This window comes from Helobdella robusta (assembly GCF_000326865.2).
Source record: "Helobdella robusta unplaced genomic scaffold HELROscaffold_5, whole genome shotgun sequence".
Taxonomy (NCBI): domain Eukaryota; kingdom Metazoa; phylum Annelida; class Clitellata; order Rhynchobdellida; family Glossiphoniidae; genus Helobdella; species Helobdella robusta.
Window position 1 is genome coordinate 3,346,062 of NW_008705254.1, and position 20,183 is coordinate 3,366,244.

General features: G+C 30.7%; 1 protein-coding gene across 1 annotated transcript; it reads right to left on the reverse strand.

Moving 5' to 3' along the window:
- Positions 1 to 280: 280 nt before the first annotated feature.
- On the reverse strand, positions 281 to 17,849 carry Syt46 (synaptotagmin 46; the record flags this gene model as incomplete). Its single annotated transcript, XM_009026891.1, has 3 exons — positions 281 to 469; positions 17,206 to 17,339; positions 17,543 to 17,849. The coding sequence occupies 3 exons, from the start codon at positions 17,847 to 17,849 to the stop codon at positions 281 to 283; spliced, it is 630 nt and encodes a 209-aa protein (XP_009025139.1).
- Between the last annotated feature and the right edge of the window lie 2,334 nt (positions 17,850 to 20,183).

The following is a 20,183-nucleotide window of genomic DNA, read 5'->3' on the forward strand; positions in this document are numbered from 1 at the left end:
TATAAAATTGAATGAAAGAAAGAAAAATCGAATCGAAAATATCATCATCACAATTTCATAACAACGGTCTTTCTTACGCACGTCATAATTATTATCATAACGACTTCTTCGTTATATAATGCATTGAATATCATTCACCGTCATCACTTTGTTCTCTTGACTCGTCTATACTTCCAAGATCAAACTTTCATCAATGAACTCGAATTTCATCATCATCATTCCACTTCCATCATCATTTACCCATCATCATTTTACAATCCTGATCATCTTCATCAGTTTCTCATTTCTTGAGACGGTGCCACATCGAGGTTTGCTTCCGCAGCGAGTTGAGCGTTTGATTCCAGTGCACGAGTTCCGTCCCACTGGCCTTTGAACCGACGGTCACGTGACCAACCTGGTACGTCGAACCGGGGTGTGTGGGTCCCACAGATGCCCCCGGAGACAAGTTGGCTATCACAGACACCCTCAACTGGAGGGACTAAATGAATGAATGAATGAATAAATGAATGAATGAATGAATGAATGAATGAATGAATGAATGAATGAATGAATGAATGAATGAATGAATGAATGAATGAATGAATGAATGAATGAATGAATGAATGAATGAATGAATGAATGAATGAATGAATGAATGAATGAATGAATGAATGAATGAATGAATGAATGAATGAATGAATGAATGAATGAATGAATGAATGAATGAATGAATGAATGAATGAATGAATGAATAAATGAATGAATGAATGAATGAATGAATGAATGAATGAATGAATGAATGAATGAAGAGATGAATGATTGAAAGCCCAAAAAACGACTAAATGAGTAATTGATTAAAGGATATTATTCGTTGTATGTGAAATCGAATGATACACTTGATTGTAACAGATTTAGCAAGTTGTTACTAAACCATGAAGAATGTTAAATTTTTTTTTGGCAAACCATGCTGATGTTCAGTTAAACCTTGAAAACAATTAACAAATAAGAAACCATTGTGATGATTAAGTCTGATCAACATTACTTATATAATGATTACAACATCATTCCAATTCACAGCAATTAACAATGTATGTGCTATGTTGCGGCGATTTTTAAAATAAACGCTAAAAAAATTAAACTTTAAAACGTTTTTATCATTGGCTAGTTAAAACCAAATGAACGAAAGATAAACAAACACAGCGTTCAAAAGCCTTTCATGAAAAGACTTCCAAAGTTGGAGACAGGATGGCAAACAAATTTGAAGATCGCCTCTGGTGAATATCGGTGCAGTTTCAAAAACCATTAAACAATCCCTAGAGAACGATTTATCATTCTACCACGGACAGACGGTTTGAATAGTTTTGTAAAAAAAAATGGCTTTGAAAGTTATATTTCCATTACATGTTTATTAGAGATTATTTATTTATTTATAATACGAACTAATGTCGTTGATGAATTGCAGTTGCAAAGAAATACTTATACGAATAAGGTTGGCTGCGGAATTCAAACAGATAGGGCTTAAAAGCGACAAAATAAATGTAAGCTTGGGATCAATTTTGAGAATACTGTTAATCTTTTGGGGGCTTTTTCTTTTATGTTGTGGATTCTTCATAGGTTGAAATTCTAACGCGGCAAATGCTTAAAAATTAAAACGTTTATTATCAATTATTTTTATCAACATTCATTTTGCAAAATTATGATTCGTGAGGCAAGGTTACGGTTAAGCAGATAGCAGATCTACGGTTTTGGAACTGGAATGATCTGCCAACTGAACCTAGAAACGGCCCATCATCGACTGTATCAAAATGAAGCTCAAAACAAACTTGTTTGTATCAATAGATGCTCTATCAGACTCAACTGAAGCAAGCATGCAACTGTCTCGTTACAAAATGCTCTATACTACTACTACTACTACTACTACTACTACTACTACTACTACTACTACTACTACTACTACTACTGCTGCTGCTGCTGCTACTACTACTACTACTACTACTAATACTACTACTACTACTACTATTACTACTACTGCTACTACTACTACTTCTAATATTACTATTAATACTATTACTTTTGCTACTGCTATGTTATTACTACTACTACTGACAACAATAACAATAATAATATTTTCATTTTTTTTAATATTATTATAAAAAATTTTATTGAAAAAATTTGTTTTGTTCTTCGTGTCAATGAAACTTTAAATGTTATAAAGTTATTAATGGATTTTCAGTTACTGCAAACTGTCTGGAAAGAGTTTTTAAATAAAAATGTAAATTAAAAATATTGGAGAGGCTGCAGTGATGGATGTATCTGAAAAGTAATAGGGAAACAGAATTGTGTACGAAAAAACTGAAGAAAATTTTTTAAAATAAAAAATTTAACGTGTTTTTAATGGGAAAATGTTTTTGAGACTGAACAAAAAATTCTAAGAAGACGAAAAATTTTCTTTCACAAGAATTGGAACGAGCTAAAAAAAGTTTATTCAAAGTCATTTCGTGCAAGCCTCTCAGAAATAAATTTAATCTCGAAAATGAAGAGCCAACAAAATTGTCGTTAACGAAATTTGCAACAAGACAACTCGACCACAAAACAAAGGAGCTAAATAACCTCCTAGAAGCAAGCCACCATCGGAACATCAACAACTAACCTGAAATAAAGTGTTGAACAATAACAACAAATAACAAAGATTATATAGACGAATTTATTGGGGAACGTACAGACATTCAACAGCCAAACAAACCACTAAAAATACATTAATATATACATATATAAACTTCAAAAAACCGCAAACAAAAATGAAGTAAGGAACACTGTTGCTGCATCTCTGTTTCTGCAACAGAAATGAAGATACCAACCGAGACATAAACAAAGAAAATAAATTGTACTACGCAAGCCTCGTCATTAAATTTGCAGCATCTGATTTCCTCCATCTTCTTGTAACGTCTGTGCACTTCGATGCTGGCTGGGACGTGTTTGTTTGATGTCAAGAAATTCACATGCACTCTAGGCATGTCGCAGTACGTGGCGCTAACGCACATACATTTGCGTTTACGTTACATTTACACAGATGGGTTTTAATCCTAAATTATAACTCATGCTTTGCACTGTCATAATAAATTCTTTCCTTTCGTTCATTCACACTTCATTATATTTTGCGCCATACATCGTCACGATCCACATCTGGTCGTTTGTCATGTCAGCATAATTTTTTATTATGTCTATTTCTACAGTTTTTCATATTTAGTTATAACATGACCACACTCCTTCCTTTGAATGAATTTAGCCTCAAATAAACATTCTTATGCTTATGAGCCGACAAAAATATGTAGGTATAAAATTTTTCATCAGTTCAGATAAAGGACCAAATCAGCTTATTTTCCTTCTAGTATATAACTTTTAGATGTTTTTATCAAAATTTTACTTAACACAGCCATGTTCAATGCGATTGCTTCACATTCAGAAGTTTGACAGCAAGCCCATGAACTAGATCGAAATCAAGTCTTTCCTTTATTTTCATTTTTTTTCTGCGAGCAATCATATTCACATGTTTACTCGCTGGCTCAAGTCGACTCATTCGCTTCACGTTATACCTTGCAGCCTTTGCGAGCCACTACATAGTATTAATCAGTCACATATTTGTTGGCATTTGCTCTCATGCTTATCTCTATTCACTTTACCAATAGTTTATATTCATTCTTTTTAATCAAATATTTACAATTAATAATTTGTCGGTGTTGAAACATTCACATTGTTTAACAAGTAACATGCGTTAAGTCGGTAGTTAGAGAAGAAACGTTATCCTATCATAAAGGAGACTGATGAAGATGTAGGTGCGCAAAAAATATGCAAGTTTCTATTTTTTGAGGAAAATTAAAAAAAATTATATTTCCAAAAAAAATAATAGGAATAAAGTTGAAAAAAGATTTTAAATTGAAACAAATAATTGGAAGGAAATAAATTTCTATGATTCAAATAAATAAAACCTGCTTTTTCATCATTTAAAAATTTTGGAATGGTTTTAAAATTACTAAAAGCATTTGTTCGTACATGTTCACATAGACTACTTTTAAAAATCTCTCTCTCTCTTGTTCATAAAGGCATGTTCATAAATACATATTTGTTCATAAAAAATTTTTGTAAATACATTTTCATGTATACACTCTTATGTATACTTCTCTATGTATAATCTCATGTTCACAGTATATGAAAAACATATTTTCATATTATGCTTTAATGTTCATACACATATCCACACATACACACACCACACACACACACACACGCACGCACGTACGCACACACTTCACACACACACACACAGAAAAAACAACACCGAGCTTCGGATTTTTAACGTGCACGTTTGATATTTGGCTCATAAAATGTCAGCTGAAAATGCGTCCACAAACAGAAGATAATGCAAAGGCAAGGCCACACAAATGACACGATAACAACAACAACAGCAAAAACAACATCAACATCAAAAAAACATCATCAACAACAACCACAACAGCAAAAACAACATCAACGACAATAACATCATCATCAACAACAACAACAGCAGCAAAAACAATCTCAACAACAACAACATCATCATCAACGACAACAACATCATCATCAACGACAACAACAGCAATAACAACAACAGCAAAAACATAATTGAAAAAACACTACTGCAACAAAAAATGCACGCTAACCATTATAATAATGTGACTATTTTTAATAATATTCTACTACTACTACTATTTCTACTACTACTACTACTACTATTTCTACTACTACTACTACTACTTCTACTACTACTTCTACTACTACTACTACTACTACAACTACTACTACTACAACTAAAACTACTACTACTACAACAACAACAACAACAACTACTACTACTACTAATAATAATAATAACAACAACAACAAATAATAATAATAACAAATAAAATGACAAAATGAAATGTAAATTGTATTAACAGTATCAGTATAAATAAAAATTGTACTTTTAGAACTTTGTAAAAATGTTATCCAGTTCGCAAATTCATTTTTTTTTCTTATTAACTTCATATATTGTATTTCTGATGAATGAACATTTGGCAAATTTGAAGAATTACCTTAGAGATATCTGAGGAATATCTGAAAAAATATCTGACAGATAATAATAATAATGATAAAAAGAAAATTAAAAAAAAATTTGATAGAGCATATCCAAACACGAACTAAGAAGTTTATCTCCACATTATAAGCAACAAAAACCCGGTCACCCACCAACCAAATAACAATACACTGTGACATTTAAGCCTTTTCACCAATCCTAAATAACTATTTAGAAATAAAAAAAAAGAGCAATTGTTATAAACAACAATAAGGATGAGAAATTTGAAATTCTACTTACTCCAAATAGCCATCATTTTAAAAATAATGTTCATTAGGTTGGTGATATTAAAAGAGTGAACTTCTGACTGGATGAGTCCTAGCGTGGGAAGTGCAACATACAGATGTATTCAACAAAATCTTGTTTTTGGTATCAAGATGATATCATGATATCATTTATACCGTGATATCAGGCATGTTTGAGGAAATTGACATATTGTAATGAATACAAAAACAACTAAAACTTTTAAAAAATAATAAAAAAAACTGAACATGCAAGACGGCAATAGTTATAACATATGTTGCGTGATATTGCGTGATAGAGGATTGGTGCTTAGCGTTTTCCCGACTTGAATTTTCGAACGTTTCCATGTTTGCTAATGTGTCTACCCTGCATTCTTTTTCCCCATGCATGCAAGAGATTGCCGCCTGCTTTTACTGATAAGTCTTGAAATGTGTGCTGACAGGCTTTTTTACCCATGAATTACTTCGTTTCAGCAAAGTTATATTTAACGAGTAGCAGCAAATTTCACAATTAATTTTTTTTTACATTAAACACGGTACGTCTAAATTGTTTTAAATTGAAAATTTCAAATTTTGTTAACGCCAAAATGATTGTAACCCAGACATAAATTAACAACCGTGAAATAAAAATTTGTCTTGCCAAAACATCAAAACAAGTTGTAGTATCGACCGCTGTAGTTCATTACCGACCACATGTTTGCAGACGTTAGCTTTTTGCGACTTTATGGCAGCCGCTTCTCTATAATTCTTTCTTTAATTTAACCATTTGTTAGTTACACATTAAATAGTTTCATTTTCCTTTTTAAAGTTTTCAAAGTAGAACTATAATAACCGAATAATATTCAAATTATTAATCAAAAACTATAAAATTGAAAATTTTAACCACAAAATCAACAAGAAATGCCTCAGAGAAGCAATCTCATGTAAGCCAGAATGTTCTTATAGCAAATTTGACACACACACAACTCGCTAATCCTGTCATACTACGCTTACCTCATTGAACAGAATGAAATGTCATCTGACTGAAATTTGTTCTTTGAAAAAACCAGATTTGTCAAGAGAATAAAATATAAGTTCCAATGCTGTAACATTGATAAATGTGGTTAAGATGAGAAGATGTAGATTTTCAAAATAATAAAAGATATCATTGTTGAAAACTTTACGATAATAATAGTTAATATTATTTGTGTTAACATCAGTTATAAGTGCTATTGAAAATGTCGTTGATAATACGGCATCTATGAATGGTTAAGTGGTAATCAATGTTAACAAAGATAATAAGAAAGATGATACATAAAATGATGATATAATGATGAAAATTATGAGAAAATGATGATGCTGATGATGCAAAAAATGTAGGTGATGATGATATGACTGCCATCATCGTGAACAAATGATGGAATGGAGCCACTATGCAGTATGCATGGAACATGATGAAAAGCATAACAACAGATGATGATGCCAAGGAAGATGATGATGACAAAGATGATGACGATAAAAACGAAGTTGATGACGACGAAGATGATGATGGTAGTAGAGTTGATGGTAAAGATGATGACGAAAAAGATGACAATGATAAAGGGGATGATGACGAAGACGATGGCGGCGACGAAAATGATGGTAACAAAGGGCAGCGGTGATAATGAAAGTTATGAAGACATGAATAAAGATGACGACGACGATGAGGATCTGCTGATGATGAAAGTAGTAAGTATGATAAGAGTGACGATGTAGATAACAATGGCGCTAACAAGGCAGTAGAAAAAGATTATTTTGAAAGTTACTGCAGTGAAATTGTGATAAAAATAAGAATGATAAGAATGATAAATGTTTCTTATGATAATGACTACAATGATGATGGTGGTGATTGCGGCCATTGATGTTGAAGACATGGTAAAAATAATGAGGATGGTGAAAATAATAAAGGTATGATTGATATTCATTGAAGTTAGCGTTAGGTTATGAACACGCCGACGACGAAGATGATGGGGAAATAATGATGACAGTGTTAACGAATGCGGTGAAGTTTCTGTATTAATTTTTCCCCATTGATTTTGTGAAGATGATGGAGTGCCTTGCGATAGAAAGAATAAAATTTTTATTCAATATTATGAAAATTTGAGAAATATTTCTCTGATAGAAACATGCTATTACGAATATTAAAAGGTCTGATGTTATGAAAGAGCCGGTTAATAAAACCACATCTGGACTTGCTAAAGAAGGTGGTCCAATTAAAAGGTGAGCTTCACACCCTGTAATTATTTTATAAAGATATAATTCCATGTTTCAAAGCAATAATTGAATGCGCTAGTTGTTATTGCTTAAAAAATAATTTAGCTAACAAAATTATTTGAACACCACATAAAAATATATGGACTAATGTACTCATTATCAAAGTTTAAAAAATGTTCAATTTTCATACAGACTCAACAACTTATAAACATAATCAAATATTGTAATGATATTTAATTTGTATATAAAAATGCGATCACTATGAATCACAAAGCACAAAGCCATACAGATAAATTAATAACGTAAAAAATGTCAAATTTTTTTCATAGATAATTCGTCAAACTAAGTCGCCTCACAACGTTCTGAATACAAGTTTGCTTTTTTGGCTAAGCAGTTGGGAGCATTGTTATTTTAGTTTGTTATTCCATGACATAGAAATGAACCTCAAAACTTTAATCAACATTACAAACAATTAACATTTCAATGTAAGAGGCTTTTAAATGTTTTTAATGAGAATGAATCCGTTGGTACATAATCTTATTTCTTAATGTTTTTCGTTTCTTAATTTCTTAATGTTTAATTTTTTGACTATAATGCATTTTTCACTTAATTATAATTTGAAAAATATTTTGTCAAAACATATATCTTGAAATCTGTTATAAACTAAGAAGTTTCGCCAGAAAGTATAAAGCAAAAATATATTTTGCGTTGGCCTGCAAACAGCGCTAAAATTAGTTCTAAAAAGATTACGTATTTTATTAGAAGCAAAGCACACAAATGCAAAGTGGCAAAAAGTTAATTTAAAAAATTAAAGATATGCAGCTAACACCGCTGTTCGAATTGTTTTATTAGATTTGCCACTGAATTTTAAAGCTCTCACTGGTCGACAAAGGCACGAGTTGGTATAGTTTTGCATTTATTTGTACACGTAGAAAGGTGCTCGTCTGTTTGCAGATATTAATTCTGTGTTTATTTTGAAAATTTCGACGACAAGAAAACCTCAAAAACCATTCGAACAAACAGAGGAGATATCTTTCAAGTGCAACTTTTCATGAAACAAAAGTATAATTTCCCTTGACGTACATCGTCAAGCAAACCTCATGCTTTAAAGATGAACAAAAGTTTAAAAAAAAAATAACTCTTTTTATATTTAAATATTCACATACACGTGTAATGTAATTATACAACTATAAATTTATAAAAAAATTAATTTTATAAACCGAAAAGTACAAAAGCACCTACTTCTACTTTTCTGAAAAAAAAATAGAAGTGAGAAATATTTCATAATTAATCTCAACCCTGATGAGTTTTATTGAGATGGCACCTAGCAGAAATTATCTTCACGTCTGAGCGGCAACAAACAATCAACCAAAGACAGCCTGCATGTCTCACGTGCCGCTTGTTCTTCTATCTTTATGTATGTAAAAATTGTATATGTAGGTACACATACGTGAAATGTCATTGTACATGTACATATAGGTACGCATACTTCAAATGATGCTATGCTTGTCTGCTGGGGTGGATATAGATGGGCCACCCGTTACGAGCATTACTTGTGTTGGAAGATGGTAAAAGTTGTTGTTTTAACGTGAAAAATAGTGTTTTGAAGGGAAAATGGACATTATAAGACCACCAGCAAAACGTTGTCTTACCCCGTGAGCACAGAATAATTTTTGAAATAAATTTGCGGAAAATGCTCCCACCGGGTGAGCAAGTTTCGATTAAATTGAAATTGCCACTTTATTTTGAAAATTTTTGTTAATTTTATTTTGAAAATTTTCTGAAAATTCTTCTCTCCCGGTCGACAAAATTTTTCTGAAAATGCATCGACTTTTTTGGGTCAGTCGTGTCAACTTTTTCTGAAAATTCCCCCTTCCGGTTGTCAAACATTTTTTAAAATCTAGGCCCCCGTCAAACTTGTTTAGATCCGCCACTGTTTGTTGATTCTTCTACACAAAATGGTGTTATTTATGTAGAATGCTGGTATGCAAACTTTAGACAATGTATGTCTTTGTACTTTAATGTACATACATTGCATTAAATCAACTAGCCTGCCATAAAAAAAAGTAAATTTGCTTCGTTAAAAATGGATAGGACATAAAAACCCACCATTATATAATAACCTAGACATATTTTGTTATTTTTTCTGATGAGCTATAACCACAATAAAAGTTATTTTAATGCACCACTTGCTTTCATTATCTAACTTTATGATATTAATTCATAACTAAAGTAGTTTATTATTATATACTAAATTATAATACTAATTTATAACTAAAATACATGAAAATTTCAAGTGGCTTACGGTTTCAAGATTAGATGAAAAATTAAAAAAAAACTCTTCTGATCTTTACTTAAGATAGAATAAAGTTAAGTAGATTTGACGTTTGATCTTCCGTTCCCCAGATGAACTATAAAACTAAAAATATTAAAAATTAAAACAAATTTATAGCATAAAGTTTATTTATCTAGTTTATTTATCTATGTTTTATTCTTTTTAAAAACAAAAATATAACTAGCAAAATGTCAAAAAATGCAATAAAAACTGCATGCATTATGCAAACAAACCAGATGTACGTATTTCTATGGGTCTTTGACATGATGCTGTTGGACAGTACAACATATCAAAACATGCAAAATAGTAAATTGGAAAAAAATGTCATTTACCTTGAAACTTAAAAAAGCTGTAAAATATACAAAAATAATTTAATGCGCCCGTTTTTTGGTTCAGAAAAAGTTTGTAAAATTTAGCAGCCACACGTTAACACGTTAATTTTTTTTGTTTTAAATATTGATTTTAAATTTTGTGTGACCAATAAGCATCAGCATGGTTAGTATCAGACTGTAAAATAAATAAATATTTGATAGACTATTTTCCATCTTGTCTAAAAATTGTTGAGAAAAAAAACTGGTTTACATTAATTTTTATTGTTGTGTTCGCATTTTGCTAAATTTTTTATTTACATACTTTTGGATAGTTCTGTATAAAAAAATGCAATTATGGTTTATTTATATCAAATCATGATATAGTTTCTTTATGAAAATTTTTACTAAAGTTAGAATTGTTGAAGTTTTCGAAACTTAAAGTGTTTAGTCAGCACATACCATTGCAAAAAACACTCCATAATCAATTTTTGAAAGAAACTTCTCGTGAAAACAAATTTAATTTTCCAAGAATTTCTATTATTAAAACTCATACAACACAAGATTATACAATGCAAACGTATGCAACACAAGCTCCTACGTTGTAGACGCATTCGATACAAATTTGTATGATGCGAACGAGCAAACAAACACATTCATGCCATAAAACTCATCATGCATATTAATTCTAGTGCAGCGGTCGACAGAAGCCAGACAAATACATATTTAATATTTACATATAATTATTACATGCATTCATAGTCGTGCAACCCTACAAACAAAATACAAACTAATATTTATTTATTGTATCGTTAGGGCTTGCATGTGCAAATAGCGACCACCGTAGTTGGAATATAAATTAAAATTATTTGCTCTGTTTTGAAATAGTGAAGCATGTATGCATGTATGTTTGTGAAGGGGAAAAAATGATATAATGACATTTTACTGCAGATGTGAATATCATTTTGTAATGAATGTTCTTAAGCCTTTGAGTTATAATTCGTGTGAAAATAAACTTTCGCAACAAAAATTTAAAAAGTTTAATGTCATTTTTTACCTAGATCATTATAAAGACGACTGTAAAAGTTGAAATGAGCCAAAATAAGGTTGCGTTATATCCAAGTCTTTTAGAGAGAACCAATATCTGGCCACATCATCACAAAGTTTTAAAGCATCATACTCACAATTAATTTTTAAAATGTGAAATTATTTTATCATTTAATCTAATTTTGATAATTCAAAGATATTTTTAACTGAATAACGTTAGTTTTCATGAAGAAATACAAATATCACAGCATCAGCTGCGTTTTATTCTTAAGTTTTCATCTTTCATGTCTTCAATCGGTAAAGAAGTCGCAAATGATGAAAATTCTTCTTGCTAAGTGTAGAAAAAATAAAACAAATTATGAATTTCGAGAACCCATTCTAAACACTTTCATTTCAATAGGAAGTATAAAATGAGAGTTGTAGAAATATTATGGGCTCATCATTCAACACTTTTCATCTTGGGGTAGGCAGTTTTTTTTTTGGCTAAAATTTAAAACCCACTTTAAGTTTGTTTAAAGTTGTCACCGCTATTGACCATAAATTTTTCTAACAACGTTTAAAACAATTTTTCAGCAAAAGAAAAGACAAGGGGCGCCTCTAAAAAGGCACAAAAATAAAACTTGTATACGATGGCGTGTGTCTAATAAAGTGTACTATGTTTATGTCGGTATTTAATCACAATTAAAAATACAATGCTATGTTAAAATTTTCTGACGGTGACGGCAGACAGTTATTAACTTGTTTGGAAAATTAATTCACTCGCTGAGAGCCTTTTTACCTAAAATCAATAGCACCATTAACCGTTGTTAAATGTTGTATGTGTGCAAAACTCTGAAGCTAAACATAAGCTTCAAATATTGTTTGGCTGGTTGGATGTTCAGACTTTTCAACACAAATTATTTGCTAGGTTAGATGATAATAATGATTATAACAAAACCAAAAATTTTGTAAAACTAAATGTCAAGTTTATCAAAAAATTTTAAAAAACAAAAAGGAAATAAAATGCTAACAAAAAAATGTTGAGTTTTAAAAGAAATTCTTATTATTGGTAAATGAGCGGAGGCCTAGCTTGAAAGTATCGTAAACATTTACATTATTCGTGAAAAAAGTTGGTTACGTTTGATGTCTCAAGAAGATACTTATAGACTTTTACTTTTAATAACTCCCAAAGGCTGATAAGCATAACTCAATAAATAAATTATTTTTGTATCTTGGAGTGTTTAAAAGAAAATTTATGGCTATTCAACTTAAGCAATTCTTGAACTTGTGTTAAATAAAAAATTAACTTTAGCACATTACATGATTTTTTTATTTTTTATTATCTTCAATATTTTGCCAGTCAATTTAGGTAAACATCAGAAATTTGAGATTTTAGAAAAAAATTAAAGAGAGCAGAACATTTATTGTCAGATTACAGTCACATTCATTATATTTTTTGTCATTTTTCCAAAAATTGATATAGCCGGAAAAAACAATTATTCATAAAAAAGAATGTTGTCACAAATGTATAATAATTTCTAATTAAGACTGTTTGCCTGTTTGTGTGGTTAGTACGTTGTGACAGCTTATGAAAATATATGTGCTAGGGCCATTCATTTCATGTTAAATGTGCGGACTTTTATGAAACCGTTTATATTAATTTGAGTTGATACCAGAGCAGCTGACACAAACTACATCTATGAAGAAATGTAAATTTGCTCCATATAAATCATATACCAAGTAATGGATGTAGAAAATAATTTCATGGGAATGAAAAAACAACAAAAATGACAAAAATAAATTAAATATATACACATATATGGCCACTAAATTTTTTATTTAATTAATATTTAGGACTATTTAATCACTAATTAGCTGAAATTATATTCCAATATTCAGCTTAATTCAATTAATTCAGAAGTTATTTTAATGTATATAAAATTACTGTTGATTTGCCGTTGACTATGGCCTAATACTAAATTGGTTGTAATCGAACTATAGTCAAACCACATTTCGAACTAAATCTAACTTAATTCGAAATATTTGAACTGCTCGCTCTGCATCGATAGGAATTGAATCAACCGGTTATTCAGATCGGTTTGGCAGCCTCCGCCGATCGGTGGGGACGAAGCGGTCATCCAAACCCGTCTATCGCCTTATGCCCTAACTCTAATAAAAAAAAAGAAATTAAACCTCATCACAGTCATGACTATGAAAATAATTTTAAAATGTGCGCCGTTGTTTTGATGAATTGCCATTTTAGTTACTAGTAAAGGTTCGCAAGTATTGATGTTTTCATCAATATAAGTAGCTAGATTGAGAACTGCGTAAATGTCTACCTACGTTCTGAATAAAGTCAACACCCACAATTGTAAAATGTATTCATGTTACGTTTATTTACAACTAGAAATGTTAAAATTTCAAGCTACAATCATTATTCCAACACGGTGTTTGCTATGTTAAATTATGGATTTCAGGTTCTTGCGACTAGAATTAAAATTTCAAGAAGTTTTAATTATAGTAATAATAATTTGCTCTTCTTTCAAATACATATTAGCAGAACAATTTTTGAAATTATAAGTTCTCAAAAAGTTTTTTTTATATCACTCACGCACATATAACGTTTGGCATTTTTAGGCTGCCATTTAATTTGGTTCTCAATTAACACAGTGCTCACGAGTATATCCATAAAAATAAACTCGTAACTCCAGAAGTGTCGCAAGCTAGGAAGCAATCCTGAACTCTCCCTTCCATGTTTTTATTTCAGAATTAGTTGGAAACTCTGTATTGAAATCTATTTTGTTTTAATTTTTAAATTTGTACTGGTTTTTTTTATGGAGACAGTAATTCAATCAAATATTTATAAATTAATAATTCAGCTACTTTTCAATACTGGCCATATTTTAAATGAGGTATCTGTAAATAAATTCTTTCACAACAATATAATTACATATATAATTTCAACGAACTTGAAAATAATCTCAATTGTCGAGCAAATTACATCGTAGATATTACAAAACACATTATTTACTGGCTGCAACAAATAACATCCACAAAACATTCGGTCATGCATGAAAATAATTGGAATAGTTACTCCAGTGCCCACGTGTTCCATCCGTGCCACATTTGGGTTATGCGTTAGAACTTATCGAGATTAAATAAAGTTTTTTAACCGCTAACAATACGTGCATTTAAATTCAAATGAATAGCTGAAATAATTTTTTTATTTAGTTAAACCCTAAGCATCTTGAAATATCACTGGCTACAACATTGGTTGAAAATTTTACAAACATTTTATTTTTTTCTGGTTTATGTCTGGACCTCAATTAGTTTGAAAGTATTGAATAATTTTATAAAAAATGTTCACTTCTATTTATAAAAATGACGTTTTAATTTATATTCAGAACTTGAAATACAAATTTCTTTTCTAACACTGACAATACGACGAGGAGAATTCGTTCAAAATAACCAGCCGAGCAAACAATTACAAAACTTCGAGCAGATACTCAGAAGACAAAAAAACTGAATTGTTTGAAAGATGTAGAAGCATAAAAAGCAATTTGACGAACAAACACTTGAAGAGAATAAAAATCACTCGCAAAGAAGCAATAACAATAAATTTTTTTAATCACTGTCACACTGCATTGCTGTACTAGGTCTGCCTGCCTGCCTGCCTGTCTGTCTGCTTGCGTACGTGTCTCAGACGACTTTTCAAGATGCACTCATTACAGATACGTTAAGTTGATTTGAGATCTAGTTCGCAAATTGAAATGAAAATTTAAAATATAGAGTATGTGTTTCTATCTACCTTTAATGGAATGGGTTGAGCTTAGTGAAAACAAAAATTGAATAACCAATATTGTTGTTTTAATTTATACAAATCTGATATGAGAAAAAATCTGATAAACAAATCAGAACGTTTTGTTTGAAAAATTATAAAAATTTTAGTAAATGTTGTCCTCAAAAACATTATAACAAACTTGTAATTGTTTTCTATTTTTCAAAGCCTAATTACCAAAATACTTTAAATTTTTAATTCATGTTGAATTTGTTATCAAGCATTAATGCTTTACGTAGCCTACCTAAAAAAGCATTGCGAAATGCTACTTAGGAACAATCGTTGGAGGCGAAGCAACATGATTTAACGTAAGATACTTACTCATTTCTTCCATTATATTTTACGGGTATCACTGCTAACAAAAAATTTTTTCATTTCCCCCTATAAAAATGTTTGTATTCATCGAAGTGTAAAAAGATTTAAATTGAAAAAATAAAACAAAATTTTCGAAATACTAACTTATTTGTCACCAAAAAACTTAGAAAATAACAAATAAATGATAAGAAGGAAAATCTGATAAACCCGAAGTATTTGCAATGTCTGAAACGTGCCACGCACAAACAAATTGTGTCAATCCTTGTCTCTATCAAAAACTGACCTCTGACCTCCTCAACATCCACAGAAAGCAACATGAACGCAACAGTAAATCCTGGTCAATTGGTCCTTCAAAACTTTTTCAAAGGAGGAAAAATTTGTCACAAGATGATTTACTTTTCAAAATAAATTTCAGGCATTTTTATTTTAATAGCAAAAATAACTGTTGAACAGAAAAGTCTGCTTGTATTATTAATGAGCCTTCAACGAAGTGTTTCTTTGAAGTTTATGTTGCGCTGGTATATATTTTAACGTTTAGTTGAGGTTTTTTTTATTTCACTCGCTTATATTTAAAATAATATGTAAATTTTTTAAAAATGTCTTCCATATGATTCATGCTACATAAGTTTGTTATTATTACACGTCAAAAAAATTAACACTGCACGCATATTCACATACACACTAGGTACGTACACATCCACGTACACACATTCACGTACACACATCCACACATACACACACATCCACGTACACATTCCGGTCACAGGCAAGCAAGCGCAGTATCAATTCACATTTTTTGTTTGCGTTACCATTGAAAGACCATCAAGCGATCAACCCGCATGCAACATTAATCATACACAATGTCTCAGCAAGAAGTATACAAATGAAATGTATAAAATGTTTGTTGACAAGCATGTATATATATATATATATATATATATATATATATATATATATATATATATGCATACATATACATACACACATACATACATACATATACATATATAGTTTTAATTTATTTAATTTAATTTTTTTTTTAATTTAACACAATTTTATTAATGGAGACCTGAAGCAATGCTTGTATGGCCACCTCCAAAAAAAAAAATAAAAAAAAAAAACAAAAACCATAACGTAATATGATCAGAAATAGATACCTATGTATCTATGTAGGTATATATCATTACATACTTATATATATTTTATATAAGTAAATGAAAAAGTAGTATGTTCTAAAGACAATGCAATAGTATTTCTATATAAAAATTATTATGTATACAGACAAAAAGTTTAACATCCTTTAAACTGTTGATGATGGAAATTGTTTTGTGAACAATCATGTACAAAAATGCGTACATAAAAAAATTGGTACATAGAAACATGCAGTTTTTTTTCATGTACATGTACATACTAGACATACACCAATACATACACATACAACAATACGTACACAAACATACAAAATTCAAATTTATTGAATTTACACAGTATCAACGTAAATACAACTGTGTACTGCTACAACCACCCGACAATTAACATTTGTTGACACACTTTTGACTGATTAAAATTTTGGCGTTTGTATATTTGCAACTCAATTCTATCTATCATTGAATCATTGAAATATTTTAAATTGAAATGATCATGATCCTCTCTGTCATATTAAGATACTAAATAGATGTGGTATGAACTAACTTGGGATGAGTAATTATATCATTAATTGTAATAATTACTAATTAAATGATCATCTCGGATTACAATAAACAGACGCGGTATTATCTAACTTGCAAGGAGGTAGCTGGAACCATGAAGGTCATGGACTCGTTGAAGATCGGATGCCGTTCGTCTCGCTTGCACGAGGTTTTCTTCTTTTGAACTCTCTTGTTGTTTTGCATCAGGTGAACTTTCACGAAACATTCTGGAGTTGGTATAGATTAGACCATTTAAAATATTATCAACAACGCATATTACTTGCATTTTCCTATTAAATTATTGGAAACTTGATTCTTTATACCGGTAGTTAACGCAACAGACAACTAATCAGTAAGAACAAACACAGATTGAAAAGGAACAGTTACATAAAAAAAAATAGCAAACAGTAGCCAAAAACAAACAACTAACCAGTAACAACAATCTCCGCTGGCCACATAAGATCTCTGGCTTTAATGATGATGACAGTCAGTCGCTCAGCTGTCGGTAGGTAACTCATGGAGAACAAAATATCGCCACACTCTGGCAGTTTGTAGTTGGATTCGTGCAAGTTCAACCAGATTTTGAATGGCTGAGTGAGAGAGAGGAGGTCACCCAGCCGAAGTTCTGCTTCACCGAGTGTTTTTGTCGACGGAGTTTGCTGTAATGTTTTTGTGGTTGCATTGAGTGAGTCGTTCGTTGTGGCTGCTGCTACTGCTGCTGCTGAAGTTGTTGCCATGTTTGCAGACAGGACCTTCAATGTTGGTTATAAAAAAGCTAACACTCAACTTAAAAAAAAATATGAGTTCTTCAATTCACAGTAATATAATAAGTAGAAAAACATTTGTAAATAATCAGAAAATAAACGTCTGTAGAAAAAAACGCATTTGAAAAGGTTGTGTTTTTAACACGATCTTGAATTAGTGCAACGAGCTAAATTATTGTGCCCAAGGCAATAATTCAATCCAAAAATTTACGTCTTAAAGAATGAGATTTGACAATAGGAAAATTTCAAAAGTTGTTAAGTATGTTGCAGATTGCGATGACAGAACTTTGAAAAATGGAACGAGCGTATGTGAATATTAAAAAAAGCAGGTGGCGGCAAAAATTGAAACAACGTAAAAATGATGAAAATGTCAAAAAAATTAATGTTATAAAATAATGGTGAAAAACGCGATGGAAAAATGTTGCTAAAAATAAAGCTGTCATCAAAAAATTCATCTATCAACATATTTCATGATGGTGCTGCAAAATAAACAAAGAATAAGTTATATTTTATTGGAAAACTTATTTTAAAATGTAAAAAAAACGAATATTAATAGAAATTTTATAAAAAAAGTGCGGTCACCTCAATTTTAACTGTTTGTAGCTGGTACTCACACCCTGGCACTTTGAATGTAAACGTTTCCTGATACTTTGGACAGTTTGTATCTTTGTGGAACTGTTTTGTTAATTGATTGATCGTCAGTTGATTGATGGCTTGTTGGTTGATTGATGGTCAGTTGATTGATGGCTAGTTGGTTGATTGGTTGATTGATGGTCAGTTGGCTGATGGTTAGTTGGTTGATTGATTGATGGTCAGTTGGTTGATGGCTAGTTGATTGATTGGTTGATTGATGGTCAGTTGGCTGATTGGCTAAGTGGTGCTTGAATGAATGATTAGTTTATTAATTGGTCATTAAATTGATTGTCTGATTGGTTCATTGTTCAGTGCCATAACATCAATTAGCAATTCAAATATTTTCACAAACAAGTTCAACTTCTTTGGTTTGCATTTTAATATTTCATTAATTTGCTTTATTTCAAATAATATTCACTAGGAAAGAAACTGCAGAAAAAAATAAGTTGAGAGCAAATTTTGTCGACAAATATTTTTTAGAATTTTACCAAAATAAATAAGTCTTAAATATTTTTTTCTGTTTGGATTGTGGTGAACCAAATAAAATAACTTTGGGTTTAGATTCAATAAAACAATTTTTACAATTTTTCGTAATTAAACAGCCGATTGATTTTTTTTATAACAGCGTCGAAACATACGAAAATTCAACAAAGGAAAAAAATCGTTAGTATTTGGTTTTAAATGAACATGTCTGCAATGTTTGTAGCAGGGTCTTATATATTTTGGCATATTTTTTCATTTCCGTTCGCATGTGACGTGTGTATAGAATGTATAGAAATAAAAAAAAAACACTGAACTGAACGTGTTTAATTGAAAAAGTTTTTTTCAACTAGAAAGTGAGCGCCATCTGGTTTTCAAATAACGTGAATGGAAGTGATCCCTGTCTATGGTGGTTACCGTGATGCAAGCGAGCAATTTTCACAAAGATAAACTTATCTTTTTTACCCTATCTACCCCTATTTGCAACCAATTCATAATTGATTTTTTATTTTTATTAATTTATTTTTTATTTCCTAACTCATCATCATCTTCATTAACGTTTTTATATCATAAAAACCATGAAAAAATGTTTTGTTGTTGATGTTACAGTTGTCATGTCTGTACAATACTATCGAAAGTAGTAGTAATACTACTCGCAGCTGTAGTATTTCTTTTAAGTAACTACTGAAGTAGTAGTTATAAAAATTGTAGTTGTAGTTTTAGTATTGGTAGCAACTGTGGTAGTGGCTGAAGTAGCAGCTGTGCAGTGGTTGAAGTACATATTACAGTTATAGTTGTTTTAAAGTAATTGTAAATGTAATTGAAAAAGTAATTGAAGTAGTAGCATTAATAGTAGTAGTAGTATAAGTAGTAGTAGTAGTAGTAGTAGTAGTAGTAGTAGTTGTAGTAGTAGTAGTAGAAGTAGTAGCAGCAGCAGCAAAAACAGCTAAAGCGACGTAAGTAATGGCGACGTTTGTGTTGTTATTTCGGTATCGAACAAACCAATGAAAAGCAATATATTTATAATTTGTAAAAAAAAATCTCCATCTCAATTGCAAGAGCAATTTTTCAGCGGTTGACGTGCATGAAAAGCGTGGGACTGGAGCAGGTGAGAGAGAGAGAGAGAATAGGAGAGAGAGAGAGAGGAAGGAAAAGTGAGAGTAGGAAAGAAAAAGAGAGATGGAGAATTATAAT